At 45.6% G+C, this 14,707-nt stretch overlaps 1 protein-coding gene across 2 annotated transcripts in view; it reads right to left on the bottom strand.

Moving 5' to 3' along the window:
* The window catches only part of DENND1B (DENN domain containing 1B), a 252,418-nt gene that overhangs the window by 82,496 nt on the left and 155,215 nt on the right, over positions 1–14,707 (bottom strand). For both annotated transcript variants that reach the window (XM_008164283.4, XM_024102044.3), the window contains one exon: positions 2,759–2,859. In XM_008164283.4, coding sequence (XP_008162505.3) covers positions 2,759–2,859 — 101 coding nt within the window. The remainder of the gene's footprint in view (positions 1–2,758; positions 2,860–14,707) is intronic.

Raw genomic sequence — 14,707 nt, 5'->3', positions numbered from 1 at the left:
TAGTTGGTCGTGCCTCAGCCCACGATGCTGGAGTAGATGATCTCTTGAGTTTCCTTCCAGCTCTATATTGTATGATTTCTATTGGGTTTGATGGGGTTACTCATATGTGTAAGTGTTTGCAAAATCAAGGCCTACATCCTTTAAGTAGACTAAATCATCTTAGTTATTTTGGGGGTTTTAACTATGATTTTAAAACAGCCAAACCTCTCTGACACAAACAACTTCCGTGGCAAGCTGCTAATACCTCAGTTTCTTGAATTGAGTTTCATGTTACAATGATGCTATGACAATGTGACTAAGTCTATGGGAGACATCATAATGAAGTCCAAGTGAAATAATACTGGGGCAATCTCTGGTTATGATATGACATATCAAGCCAAAAGGAAACAATGACAATACTGTAAATATAAAAATAACATAAAAATGTTAAGACAATGGCAACATAATAACAATGCACAAGAAAGCCTATGAAGGTCATTTTACTCGTTCTGAATTGTGGCAGCACCCATAGATTGCTCTCATTACATTTAGGCACTGAAATCATACAGTAGAGTCCTACATCTAACTAGTGTTCCTCAACACTCGGTCATGTTATATGCCTATGGGGAAAATATTTACTTTGCTAATAATAGCCAAGTACCTGGGGAAGGAGAAGTATTTCACGTAGCCCTTATTGTAATACTGCTATCTGCCTAAAAATAAAACAGCCCCGTATTAGAAGCGCTCAGATAGAGAAACATATATATGCAACAAGCTGAGCAAAAAAAGTTAAATTATAATTGCTGTGGTAATTTCCCCTATCATGCGGTTGCTTTTGTGATTTTTATGTTGCAACTTGAATACTTTATAAACTTGTTTTCCTCTATAGTGCTAAAGAAACAAAGAAAAAGGATATAAACAAGTCTTACAAGTTTAGAAGCCTCTTGTTTCTTTAATGAGTGAATCAAATGTTTGGATCATGCCATTAAGACCTAGAATCTCAACTATTAACATGACAATCAACTGTGCAAAGGACCTGCCACTACAATGTCTGGGTATACTATCCACAGCTTAGTAGTGAGAAATAAAAGCCCTGCGGTACAAGATAAATATCCTAGGGTACCAGGTGAAGAAAAGGGTGAATTCAGGTTCAGAAATCTGCTTTCTTTCTGAGAAGAGCAAAGATGGATGATATTGAAGAAGAGTCAGGAGTTCTGATGCTAAGTTCAAGTGACACAAAAACTAAAAGAACCGTGTCCAAGCTATACCCCTGTCTTGATGAATTTTCTCAAAGGCTGGAGAGAAAGCAAACAGGAATGAGTTTCTCCAAAAGAAATGTATCATTTGAAATGAAGGGCTTGGGGATGCTTTGAAGGAAAAAAAGAGAAAAGATAATTTGCTAATAAAGTAAAGATACTACCATGGAGAGAAAAAACAACCCACATAAATCAACCATCTGCTTAAGAAGAGACCACCAAGAAGCTGTAAGCAAATATATTTAGAACTTCTTTAGAAATCAAGATGATACTGATGGATTGAACAAAAGTCAATGAAACAAACACCAATACTCATAGGTTCTACAGAAAATCCAGCAACCTACCAAACACGTAAACATTATTTCAACTGTGGGGGATACAGGAAACATTAACCAAAGACAGGAAAGAAGGCAGATATTGTTGTTAAGGCACTCAGGAGATCTGGGCTCTATTCCTGGCTCTATCACACACTTCCTATCTAACCTTGCACAAGTTACTCTACATCTCTAGGCTGAAGTTCCATATCTGTAAAATGGGCATAATAATTCTTTCTTCCAGTCTTTTCAGAATTGTCTATTTAAATTACATGCTTCTTTGGGCAGGGACTATCTCTTGCTATGTGTATGTACAGTGACTAGCCCAATGGAGCCTCTGTTTCAGTTGCATCACTAAGGACTATGATAATACAAATAAATGAATAATAAATCATTGGTATTCCTAGGTCTTAAAGCCCAAGCCTTTTTTGAACAGTAAACTATTTCTGAAAATACTCTGACAGTCCTAATAATTCACGGCCACCAAATATGTATAACTGGAGCCACTTTCTCTTGAACGATTGTGAGAAGTGGCTATAGAGGCCAAAAACACAACTTTCAACTATAACTTGACAAGAATACAAAGTCTTCCATGTGATCAGCACACTGCAGTTTGGGGCAATTCTTTAACAGCAGTATTTGTTGACAAAAAAATGTCCTCCCCAAAGATTTTGGGATACCCAAAAGCAGACTGTAAGCTTTTTGGGGGAGGAACTGGATGAGGTCCTGATGGTGACCGGGCTTCAAAAATGCTAATGGAATCCAAATATTAAATAATAATATGTAATTAATAACAACTCTTTGCCCATTAATTTTTGCTCCTAAATCAAAACCCAAGAATCAGACTTTAGCTTACAATTCCAGGATTTTTTAAAGTTACTTACTTAAAGATACTTATATTAAAATTACTGCATGCATTCTCTGTTTGGAAAATATAAACAGCTTTTGTAAACATGCTTCCAAATGTTATATTGATATTACGTAGTATTACAGTTTCAGGTCACAATACAGGAAAACACTTAACCACATGCTTAAGTTCATCTTTGTTCGGCTTAAGTGCCTTCCTGAATTGGGGCATGCATCATTATTAGTGTATTCATTCACACAATATATTAATGTTTTCATGAGTTACTTAGATTGACAAAGCTAGGCATTATTATGGCTAAGTATCTCAGAATTAAACATAATATAATATATTAGCTATCTTACCAGCAGTAGTCCAGAAGGTGTGGAGGAAGCACTGGGATGTATATGTGTTGCCAATACATTGGATATAACAATGCAGCTGACCCATGAACACAAGCAGTTAACTGAAAATAAAAATATATACACAGAATTGACAACAATACAATTTTAACACAAAGAAAGTACAAAATTTAAAATTAAATGTTTATATTTTTAAAGTCTCAATTGCATGAAAAAATGTTTAAATGTAGCATTGTTAATATTATTTTCAATTGTTAAGATGTCAGAGTTTAAAGTTTAGGGCTAGAACAGACCACCAGATCATCCAGTCTGGCCTCCTGAATATCACAGGCCATCAACACCACCCAGCACTCACACACTAAACCCAAAAACCAACATTAGATCAAAGTATTATAAACCATCATAACCTCTGAACACAGACTTATAGACTTTAAGGCCAGAAGGGACCATCATGATCACCTAGTCTGATCTCCTGTATATTGCAGGCCACAGAATCTCACTACAGTAGGCCCTTAACCTCTGGCTGGGCTACTGACATCCTCAAATCTGGATTTAACGACTTCAAGTGTACAAACATTTACAAAATGATAAACTGACACAATTTGAAAAGGATGCCCCTAATAGTTATCCCTCCTAAGCCATCCTCCCTCAAAAAAAAAAAAAGCCTGAGCAAACAGATGTACTTGCATCATGCCTGCAAACTCAGATCTGTCAGAGTAACAGCAGAAATGAATCCTATACTTTATTTATTTTGATTTTTTTTAAATCCCCATTAATAGGCCATACAATGGATAGCTACCCAAGAGCATAACAAGCCCACCGCATGCCCCAAAACTGAAATAGTTTTCCAGCCAATAATTTAAAGAGCCAAATACCCAAACCTTCTGCCTTCCACAGAAGTCTTAGCAAACAAGTATTCTTTGTCTTTGGGAAAATGATACAATTTCCTGCAAATCACCCTTGGTAATCTTGGATAAAAGACCTGAACCACAAAAGAGAAGCTCCCTCCAGTCCTGTAACTCAACACCACATCACGATCAACAGTGTCAAAGGTACAAGACAGATCGGGTATCATCATTGTGGACATTTGGGACTCAAGTGAACTTGCACAACATTCCATTCATCTGAGAAGGAGCATAAGTAACTTTCAGACACTATTCCTAAGGGCTGAACTAAATTCTCCGTACTCTTTCTCTGTCTTCATCTCTCAACAACTTTTGAAAAAAAGAGTCCAGTAAATCAGGATACTTCAAATGATATGAGACCAGCTTTGTCACCTTTCCAAATAACCCCTCCCAAAAATCTGTGGTGAGAGACAGGACAGAAGTTTACAAGAGATAGTTCCCTGACCAGTAGGTGAACAACTTCTTGTATGAGGCAAGCTAGCACCTTGGTCTCCTGTAATGAGATGTTAGTCTCCACTAATATTGGTCCCAGCAGCCCAGTTTGTTTTACCATTCATGAGGTGCTATCTTGCAGGCTGTATGCCACAGATCCTTACCTGGAGGACCTAACTTTACACACTATTGTGAATAAAACCATTTGAAACAACCAATAATTACTTTGCATTTGCTCTCCCATACTGGGCCCTCCTACCATGAAGACAGATAAACTGGACTGAATCTGGTTGATTTTATTCATAAAATAGGTGGGAAATTGCACAAAATGAGAAAATATCAACATTGTTTCCAAACAGAGGTAGCCCAGATCCAGCACATGAGACATCACCAAGAACACAATCCTTCTGATCTGAAGTTCTCAGATGGAGTAAAAGGAGGGGGGGGGGAGGAAACACCTTTCCTGTGCATAGGATTTCAGAAACCCAGCCATATAATAGGACTCAAAATCTTATCTTTTTAGTTCCACTACTGGTGCTACAATTGCCTTCCCTGGTACTTGATTTGCCACAGATAATACGATGGTGATCTATGGTAATAGCACAGACAGAAGGAGGTTTAGAAGCCACCTTGTTTATGAAAGAAGACAAAAGATGGTTATAATGTCTTATTAGATCATTGATAAAGTGACTATCCAATATTGACTTAATTAGTACTGGTCTTTATTAAGCATGCGTTTCTACTGTAGCAAATATAAGAGCTAAAAAATGTGGATCCTGCTAGTACAGTCCTGAAATGTTATGGATTTTATAGGGGAAATCTCTTCATGGAACAAAGCAGCAATTAAAGCTTTAGCATCCTGGGTATCTTGGACAGTTATACTTGTTTATAAAAATTATAGAACAATTATGCATATACACTTTTATAATAAAAATGGAAAAAATAATTATAAGAGCATCTTGGCAGAAATCACAGACAATTACAATTTGTGCAGCACAGTTTGCTCATCACTCAGATTAATATAATACGATTAAATATGGAAAAAAAGAGGGTCTGAAAGCTCCTGAGGGATATCATTAGGGCAAATTGCCAAAGAATGAAACATGAGCCAGTCAGGAGTCTGGAAACTGCAATAATACCAAGGGACTTGAATGTTCGACAGTTGGAGCTTCAGTAATGTGTGAACTGCAGGTTACGGTATCAAGAGACTCTGTTCACTGACACATAGAATGTCACTATTGACCAACGAACTGCCCAAGCTTGACAGCTATACTACAGGAAGCCAAGTATATCATAATTCCATATTTAAACTGTTCATTTCAGATTAACATTTTGTTTCTTAGCTTTATGTCAAACAACTACAATTGTACTGTTTTTGGCATTAAGGCAATATCCAATTTAATAATTTGTTACAAAGAGTTAATTATTCATTTATCTTTTGGCAAATGAAGATCCTTCCTTTCTCTCCTGCACGCATTATTATTTGTTGGATTTATCTAGGATTGCTTTCCTTAACATTTTAAGTAATATTCTTGAAGCTGTACAACAAATTCAGTACTGTTTTTAAGTATTTTATACAAAATGGATGTGGATTCACAAATTAAAATATTTATATTATATTTTGTACTTCAAGCCAAACTGTCCATATAAAAATTATTGTTGCAGACATTTCAATCACAGACTGAAATAAAGCAAAGTGTTGTTAGAAGATTTCCAAAATTTAGATAAAGATCTCTTTATCTAGTTAATGAAGCTGTGTTAATCAAGAGTCTAAAATTGTATATCTTATATTTACACATACACAAAAAATAGATACATGCACACAAGCATTTCTATTTATAGTTATGCAAAAAATTGAAAAATTTGCATTATGTTTTGGTTTGTGCTCATTACCAAAGCAATCTAGGAAATGAATAATTACATTGCACAAGATATTAAAGTTCTATAATTGGTCTTTACTACTTTGCAATCCACGTTTTGGGCTGACATTCAGAAGATAAAAATGTTAAATTAATGCATAACATGACTTTACTCTTTTCTAGCAGTGAAAGTATGGACTTAGCTGGTTTATTCATTTAACGAAGTTCATTATATTTCTCCTTACATTTTGTACTTAATACACCAAAAGTGTATTGTTTTAACATTTCTATCTATTCCTTAAACAAGAGTAAGTGGATTTATAAACATACCACTGGGAGGTATATAAATATTTAGTGTGCATTCTAACTTTTAATGTAATTTAAGCATATATGGGACAAAGGTGCTTTTCATCTGAATGACACTGAATACTGTGTCAACTCTACATTACAACATTTGTGAAGTGATAACTGTGGCCTTTGTGTCATGAAAGAATTTTGCACTTTTATCTTGATATTTTATTTTGCTTTTGGTTTACCTTGTGATTTTACTTTTTCAAAAAATTACAAACTATAATGTTATTTCCCAAATGCATTAACCATCTAAATAACTGCACCTTAATATTTGTAGTATTCCCCCCACTAGGTGCAGGAAAATATAGGGAATTCTGTAGATATTAGGATAAAACTATCTTTAGCTTTAAATAACCAGATATTTAAGGAAAAAATTGAAAAATATTTAAGGAACATTCTATACTTGATCATTTGACCTCTTATGAACTCGGCAGTTTATAAGTCCACTATTTCATGCAGTGGGATTCAGGAGAAACCTCTGAACCTCTTAGAGGGGAGTGGACACCTGACTCTAGGTTCCAGTGGGGACTGCTAAGGGAGCAATTAATTGGGTATCGAAGAACTGTTGTTCATAGAACTGCAAGGAATGGTCATATATTACCACCAGAGTGCAGTATTTAGCACGCTGTGGAGAGCTGAGTAAAGAAGGCATGGGGCAGAAAGCGGAGTCTGAGTTCCATGGTGCTGATGCAGAGAAAAGTGGTATAGGTAACAATGATTTTGGCTGAAACAAGTAGTGAACAGTGTGGTTTATGTGAGTCCCTGGCAGAATGCAGGATTGTTTTTGCTGTCTGGGGAGAAGAGTGCATTTAAATGGAGACTGCATCCAGACTGAATTCCATTTCTACAGGGATTATTGAGAATTACAAAAGAGAGTGTGGTTCAGATATTTTTCAAGGCAGAAAGCATCTTTAGTAAATTGTCTTGGAGTTGTCTTCAAGGTTGTGACCAGGCCTACCCATCCTGTCAGTTGCTACTGGAGATTACATCAACTACAAAATCTGATCAATTTCTGCATAAATATTTCCATAGATCTGATTTTAGACATGCAAAACAATGCATGCAGAACTTCCCTATTAAACATGTTGGATTGTTGAGGGGATTACTTAGTTTCAGAGTCAGAACTGTCCAGTGCAATATGTAGAAACTGGTATTCCGTTCCCCTGCAAAAACTTGCGGCTTACATCCTTGTCTGTCAAAATTCCTTTTGTAACATGAGATGTTCTGATTGGCACATAATTCTATGGTTTTAAAGAAGATGGAGAAAGTTTGTTGCATGAACTTTGCTAGACCCGACTGTTTGGTATTTCTATACCAGTATTTGATTTTCTAGGTCTTGAAAGTGGTGGCAAAACAGCTATAAAAGCACCTGGACAGAAATGTTTGATAACTTTTTGTTTGTTTTCAGGCAGGGAGCTGAAATATGGTGCTGAGATAGCCTTTGTCAGTCACAAATAACATGACGGAAAAGGCCTGCCTTTGTTGGTATTATTATGGCTGTCAGAATCATTTGATACTGTCTGTCAATAGATTCTATTGCACTTTCAAGTATGACTGGGAATGTTTACATCTGTTTCCGGTGCTATCTGACAAGGGATTCTAGTCAGTACCATCAACATCACTCAACATCAATCATAGGTGCTGGAAAAGACGGTTACTCACCGTTGTAACTGTTGTTCTTCGAGATGTGTTGCTCATATCCATTCCATTAGGTGTGTGCGCGCCGCGTGCACGATCGTCGGAAGATTTTTACCCTAGCAACACCGGCGGGTCGGCTGTGGAGCCCCCTAGAGTGGCGCCTTCATGGCGCTGAATATATACCCCAGCCGACCCGGCGCCCCCTCAGTTCCTTCTTGCCGGCTACTCCGACAGTGGGGACGGGGGGCGGGTTTGGAATGGATATGAGCAACACATCTCGAAGAACAACAGTTACAACGGTGAGTAACCGTCTTTTCTTCTTCGAGTGCTTGCTCATATCCATTCCATTAGGTGACTCCCAAGCCCAACTTAGGAGGTGGGGTCGGAGTGAGACATTGCTGTGTGCAAAACCGCTGATCCGAAGGCAGCATCGTCCCTGGACTGCTGCACTAGTGCATAGTGAGCCGTAAACGTGTGGACTGATGACCAAACCGCCGCTCTACAAATGTCCTGGATGAGAACTTGCGCCAGGAAAGCCGTCGAGGAAGCTTGGGCCCTCGTGGAGTGAGCGGTGAGGTGCGGTGCTGAGACACCTGCCAGGTCATAGCAAGTCCGGATGCAAGACGTAATCCAGGAGGATAGGCGTTGTGAGGAGACCGGTGAGCCTTTCATTCGGTCGGCCACTGCAACGAAGAGTTGCGTCGTCTTTCTAAAGTGCCTTGTGCGGTCAATATAGAAGGCCAGGGCTCTGCGTACGTCCAGAGAATGCAAACGTTGATCCTGGCGAGTAGCATGTGGTTTAGGATGAAAGACCGGGAGAAATATATCCTGGTTGATATGAAAAGGAGAAACCACCTTAGGGAGAAAGGCAGGATGTGGACGAAGCTGCACTTTATCCTTATGGAAAACTGTGTAAGGGGGCTCGGATGTAAGCACCCTGAGTTCAGAAACGCGCCTTGCTGAGGTGATGGCTACGAGGAAGGCTGTCTTCCAGGACAGGTACAGAAGTGAACAGGTGGCCAGTGGCTCGAATGGAGGACCTGTGAGCTTGGAGAGAACCAGGTTGAGGTCCCACGTCGGAACGGGCTGACGTTGTTGTGGGTACATCCGATCTAAGCCCTTGAGGAATCTAACGACCATCGGGTTAGAGAATACCGAGGACGCGAGTTCCCCTGGGTGAAAGGCCGATATAGCGGCCAGGTGAACTCTAATCGAAGATATCGCCAACCCCTGCTGTTTTAGGGAGAGGAGATATTCCAATATGAGAGGAATAGGTGCCTGTAACGGGGACGCGGCTCGTTGTTCGCACCAACAGGAGAACCGCTTCCACTTGGCCAGGTACGTGGTCCGTGTTGAGGGCTTCCTACTGCTCAGCAGAATCTGTTGGACAGAGTGCGAGCACTGCTGCTCTGCCTGGGTGAACCATGGAGCAGCCACGCCGTGAGGTGGAGTGATTGCAGGTCGGGGTGACGCAGGCGGCCGTGGTCCTGAGAGATGAGATCCGGGCATAACGGAAGCGGGATCGGTGTCTGAACCGAGAGCTCCAACAGCGTGGTGTACCAATGTTGTCTCGGCCACGCTGGGGCGATCAGAATCACCTGTGCCTGGTCTCTGCGCAATTTGAGCAGTACCTTGTGGACCAGAGGAAACGGAGGGAAGGCATAAAACAGGTGGTCTTTCCAGGAAAGGAGAAACGCATCCGAGAGGGAGCCCGGAGCTCGACCTTGCAGGGAGCAGAACACGTGGCACTTCCTGTTGTCTCGAGATGCAAACAGGTCTATCTGGGGAAACCCCCACTTCTGGAAAACGGAATGTATGATGTCCGGACGGATAGACCACTCGTGCGTTTGAAAGGACCTGCTGAGTCGGTCCGCCAGAGTGTTCTGGACTCCAGGGAGGAACGATGCCGTGAGATGGATTGAGTGGGCGATGCAGAAGTCCCACAGGCGAATGGCCTCTTGGCATAGAATTGACGAACGTGCTCCTCCTTGCTTGTTGATGTAAAACATGGCAGTGGTGTTGTCGATGAGAACTAACACACAGCGGCCACGTAGGAGATTGAGAAATGCCTGGCACGCCAGGCGCACCGCCATCAGTTCCCGAACATTGATGTGCAGGGCTATCTGGGGTGCAGTCCACAGGCCCTGGGTATGGTGTTCGTTGAGATGGGCGCCCCAACCCAGGGATGAAGCGTCTGTGACCAGGTGCAGAGAGGGTTGTGGGGCGTGAAACGGCATCCCCTCGCAAACCACCTTGTGGTCTAGCCACCATGTGAGGGAGGTCAGGACCGAGTTCGGGACCGTGACCACCATGTTCAGGCTGTCCCGATGTGGGCGGTATATTGATGACACCCAGGTCTGGAGTGGGCGAAGCCGAAGTCTGGCATGCCCGGTTACGTACGTGCAGGAAGCTATGTGACCCAGCAGGGTAAGGCACGACCTCACCGTGGTAGTTGGGAAGGCCTTGAGTCCTTGAATGAGGCTCGTGATGGTGCAAAAGCGATTGTCTGGCAGGATGGCTTGTACACGTCTGGAGTCTAGAACCGCGCCGATGAATTCTATTCTCTGGGTAGGTTCTAGAGTGGATTTGTCCTTGTTGAGTAGGATACCCAACTTGTTGAATGTGTGCACTATTATGTGGACGTGATCTCGAACTTGTTCTTTGGTGCGACCGCGTACCAGCCAGTCGTCTAGGTACGGGAACACCTGTATCCCTTGCCGACGAAGGTACGCTGCCACGACAGCCATACATTTCGTGAACACCCTTGGGGCCGAGGATAGGCCGAAGGGAAGGACTGCAAATTGGTAGTGCACCCTGCTTACCACGAACCGCAGGAAGCGTCTGTGAGGCGGGTAAATTGCTATGTGAAAGTATGCATCTTTCATGTCGAGGGCGGCGAACCAGTCTCCAGGATCGAGGGAAGGGATAATGGTCCCCAAAGGGACCATGCGGAACTTCAACTTTACTACGAATTTGTTGAGTCCGCGCAAGTCCAAGATGGGTCGCAGACCTCCTTTGGACTTGGGAATGAGGAAGTAACGGGAATAGAATCCCCTGCCCCTTAACTCCACTGGAACCTCCTCTATGGCCCCCATAGTAAGGAGCGTGGAAACTTCCTGTATAAGAAGTTGCTCGTGAGAAGGGTCCCTGAAGAGGGACGGGGAAGGGGGGGGAGGAGGGGGGAATTGAGGAAAACTGGATAGCATATCCCCTGTCCACAGTGCGAAGGACCCAACGGTCCGAGGTTATAAGGGACCAGGCATGGTGGAAATGGGAAAGGCGATCCCGAAAGGATGGGGCTGGATCCTGTGGGATGATTGGGGCGCCGTCCTCGACCGCACCTTCAAAAGTTCTGCCTGGGGCCTGAAGGTGGTCTAGGTGGCCCCTGGTTCTGACCAGGTTGAGGGCCGGTCCACCTTCTTCTACCACCTCGCCCTCGCCTCCGGGTCGAGTCCTGTCTCTGACGAGGCGGGGGGGGGGGGGGGTAGAAGCGCTGAGGCTGCGGTCTAAATGGCCTGCGCTGAGGGCCCACAACATGCATCCCCAAGGAACGCATGATCGTCCTGGAGTCCTTGAGGCTCTGCAGGCGAGAGTCCGTCTTTTCTGAAAACAACCCTTGTCCTTCAAAGGGCAGATCCTGCAGGGTTTGCTGCAGTTCCTGAGGCAGACCCGAAACCTGGAGCCAGGAGATCCTCCGCATAGCGATACCTGAGGCCAGGGTTCTCGCAGCAGAGTCCGCTATGTCTAAGGAGGCCTGTAAGGAGGTCCGAGCCACCTTCTTACCCTCCTCCACCAGGGCTCCAAACTCCTCCCTGGACTCTTGGGGAACCAACTCCTTGAACTTCCCCATAGAGTTCCAGGAGTTAAAGCTATAGCGGCTCAAGAGCGCCTGTTGATTAGCCGCTCTAAGTTGCAGCCCTCCGGCTGAGTAAACTTTACGGCCGAATAAATCGAGGCGCTTAGCCTCCTTCGATTTGGGCGCTGCGGCCTGCTGACCGTGGCGCTCCCTTGCGTTCACTGATGCCACCACCAGTGAACACGGCTGGGGGTGGGTATACAAGTACCCGTAGTCTTTAGACGGGACAAAGTATTTCCTTTCCACCCCTCTCGCTGTGGGTGGGATAGAGGCAGGAGTCTGCCATATCGTAGATACATTGGCTTGTATCGTGCGGATCGGGGTAACGCCACCCTCGATGGGGCATCCGCTCCGAGGATATTCACGATGGGGTCGTGCACCTCCACTATCTCCTCCGCCTGCAGGTCCATATTACGGGCCATCCTACGCAGAAGATCTTGGTGAGCCCGAAGATCTATTGGAGGTGGACCTGTGCACGATGTGCCCGCCACTGCCTCATCCGGAGAGGAAGAGGAAGATGCCTCCGGTGGAACAGGATCCAAGGGAGGGTCCTGGTCTCCCTGCTCCTGGGCCGGAGCATCACCTGCGCTTGAGTCCAGGGCGTCAGGTGGTGCGGACACGGAAGCCTCCATGCCCCCTGGCGGAGGCCGAGAGATGGTGGACTCCGGGGCCCTTCTAACAGAGTGACCGGAGCGAGAGGTCGAAGCAACTGGAGCCCCTTGCGCCTGATGGTACGCCCACGGGGTCCAAAACGACCAGTGAGATGGGCCATGAGAATGGTCCTCTGTTATGTTCTGCCAATGGCCCAAGTCCTGTTTCTCGGCTTGCCCCTGAGGGGGGTATGCCGATCTCGAGAGGTCCTCCGAGGAGCGAGACCCCGATCTCGATGGCCATGGCGGTGCCGAGAGCGTCGAGACGATTCCCGTGGGCTGCGGTGCCGCACGGTGCCGGTCTGGAGATGATCTATCTCCACGCGGTGCCGGCGATCGGTGCCGGGACCGCGACCGGTGCCGATGACCTCGTCGGTGCCGGGAGTCGGATCTGGACCTCGACGAGGACCTGGAGTATGCCCGGTACCGGGAGCGGCCTCTCGACGTCGAGCGGCGACCGTAGCGGTGCCGAGAACTACGTCTCGACGTTGATCGGTGCCGACGATCATAGCGGTGCCGAGACGTAGAGCGGTGCCGCGAAGAAGATCTTGGCCGCGAGTACGACCGGTGCCGAGGTGATATTCGGTGCCGGGACTGCGAGCGGCGTGGGGACCTGCTTCGGGACCTGGATCGGTGCCGAGGTTCCAGCCCTTGCGAAGGAGGGCGCATCAAGGCAGGTTTCCCCCTCGACTGGACCGGGCGAGGCAACGGTGCCGTCGGTGCCGGTGGTTGAGGCGGTGCCGGCTCCGTGAGAGCTATTAAGTCTCTCGCCGCCGCGAAGGTCTCTGGCGTCGACGGGAGGCACTGTATCACCGCCGGCCTCGGTGGAGACGCCGTCTGCACCGGACTCAACGGCCTCGGCGCCGGAGTCGACGGTGCTGGAGGCACCTGTTTCCGGTGCTCCACCGGCGTACGCGGCTCTACCCCCGGCACTGGGGGAGCCAGCGTCTTCGGCACGGAGGTCCCCGTCTTATGGGCTTTCTTATGCCCTGGGGATAATGACCGGCGCCGAGGCACTTGCTGTGCTTGCGGTGCCGACGAGGTCCGGTGCCGGGAAGGCTCATCTGACGCCACTCGCGTGGTCGTCATGGCCGGTGCCGCCGGGGCACTGCGCACCGAGGCGCTAGGTGCCGGGGCCTGACTTGTAGATGGAGCGTCCGGACTAAGTGCCGCCTCCATCAGGAGTTGCCGGAGCCGAAAGTCCCGCTCCTTCTTGGTCCTTGGTCTGAAGGCCTTACAGATCTTGCACTTATCTGTTTGATGGGACTCTCCCAGGCACTTCAGACAGGAGTCGTGCGGGTCGCTCGTGGGCATAGGCTTAGCGCAGGAGGCGCACAGCTTGAAGCCGGGAGCGTTGGGCATGAGCCCGGCCCCGCGGCCGGGGGAGAAAGGGGGAGACGACCCCCTTAATCCCCTGAACTATTATAACAACTAGAACAACTTTTAAAAGTATTGAACTATTTAACTATAAACACTAGGACTATAACTATAACTATAACTGCGAATAACGAACTAAGCTAGGGAGAGTGGAGAACAGCTAAGCAGCGCTCCACAGTTCCAACGACCGTCAGGGGCGGTAAGAAGGAACTGAGGGGGCGCCGGGTCGGCTGGGGTATATATTCAGCGCCATGAAGGCGCCACTCTAGGGGGCTCCACAGCCGACCCGCCGGTGTTGCTAGGGTAAAAATCTTCCAACGATCGTGCACGCGGCGCGCACACACCTAATGGAATGGATATGAGCAAGCACTCGAAGAAGAACTAAAGTTGCAGGGGGTGATGCAGTACTCGCTGACTTGAAGTGGTTTCCATTATATATGGGATTTACATTTTAGTTCAATGGCTCACAGCACCTCCACTATAAGAACTGTTCCAGCACCCCAGAAATCTTGTGTTGTGTTCTCATGAGATGTGTAATAACTCTAGTGCTCTTTAATTCTATCTGCTACTACTTTGAAAAGAGTGTGGGAAGTAGGTGCTTACTGATAATACCAAGCTACATATGCTACTTTCTCCAGACACTTAGGGGATTTCGTTGTTTAAGAAATTTCCTTAGTGAAATTCATGACAAGATGGCACTAAATTATCAGAGACTGAATCTCAACGAGATTGAAATTATGCTGAGCAAGTTGGGCAAGAAACGTGAGGAGAGTCAGAGTTTCCTTACATCTTCCTATTTCAGATAGTCTCTTCAGAAGCCTGACAATGTTCAAAAACTGAGGCACCCTTGAAGAGCGACTGCTGTTAGATGGTGCTAGGTCAGA

Source organism: Chrysemys picta, chromosome 8 (genome assembly GCF_011386835.1).
Source record: "Chrysemys picta bellii isolate R12L10 chromosome 8, ASM1138683v2, whole genome shotgun sequence".
Lineage (NCBI taxonomy): Eukaryota > Metazoa > Chordata > Testudines > Emydidae > Chrysemys > Chrysemys picta.
This window is presented reverse-complemented; position numbering and strand designations above follow the sequence as displayed.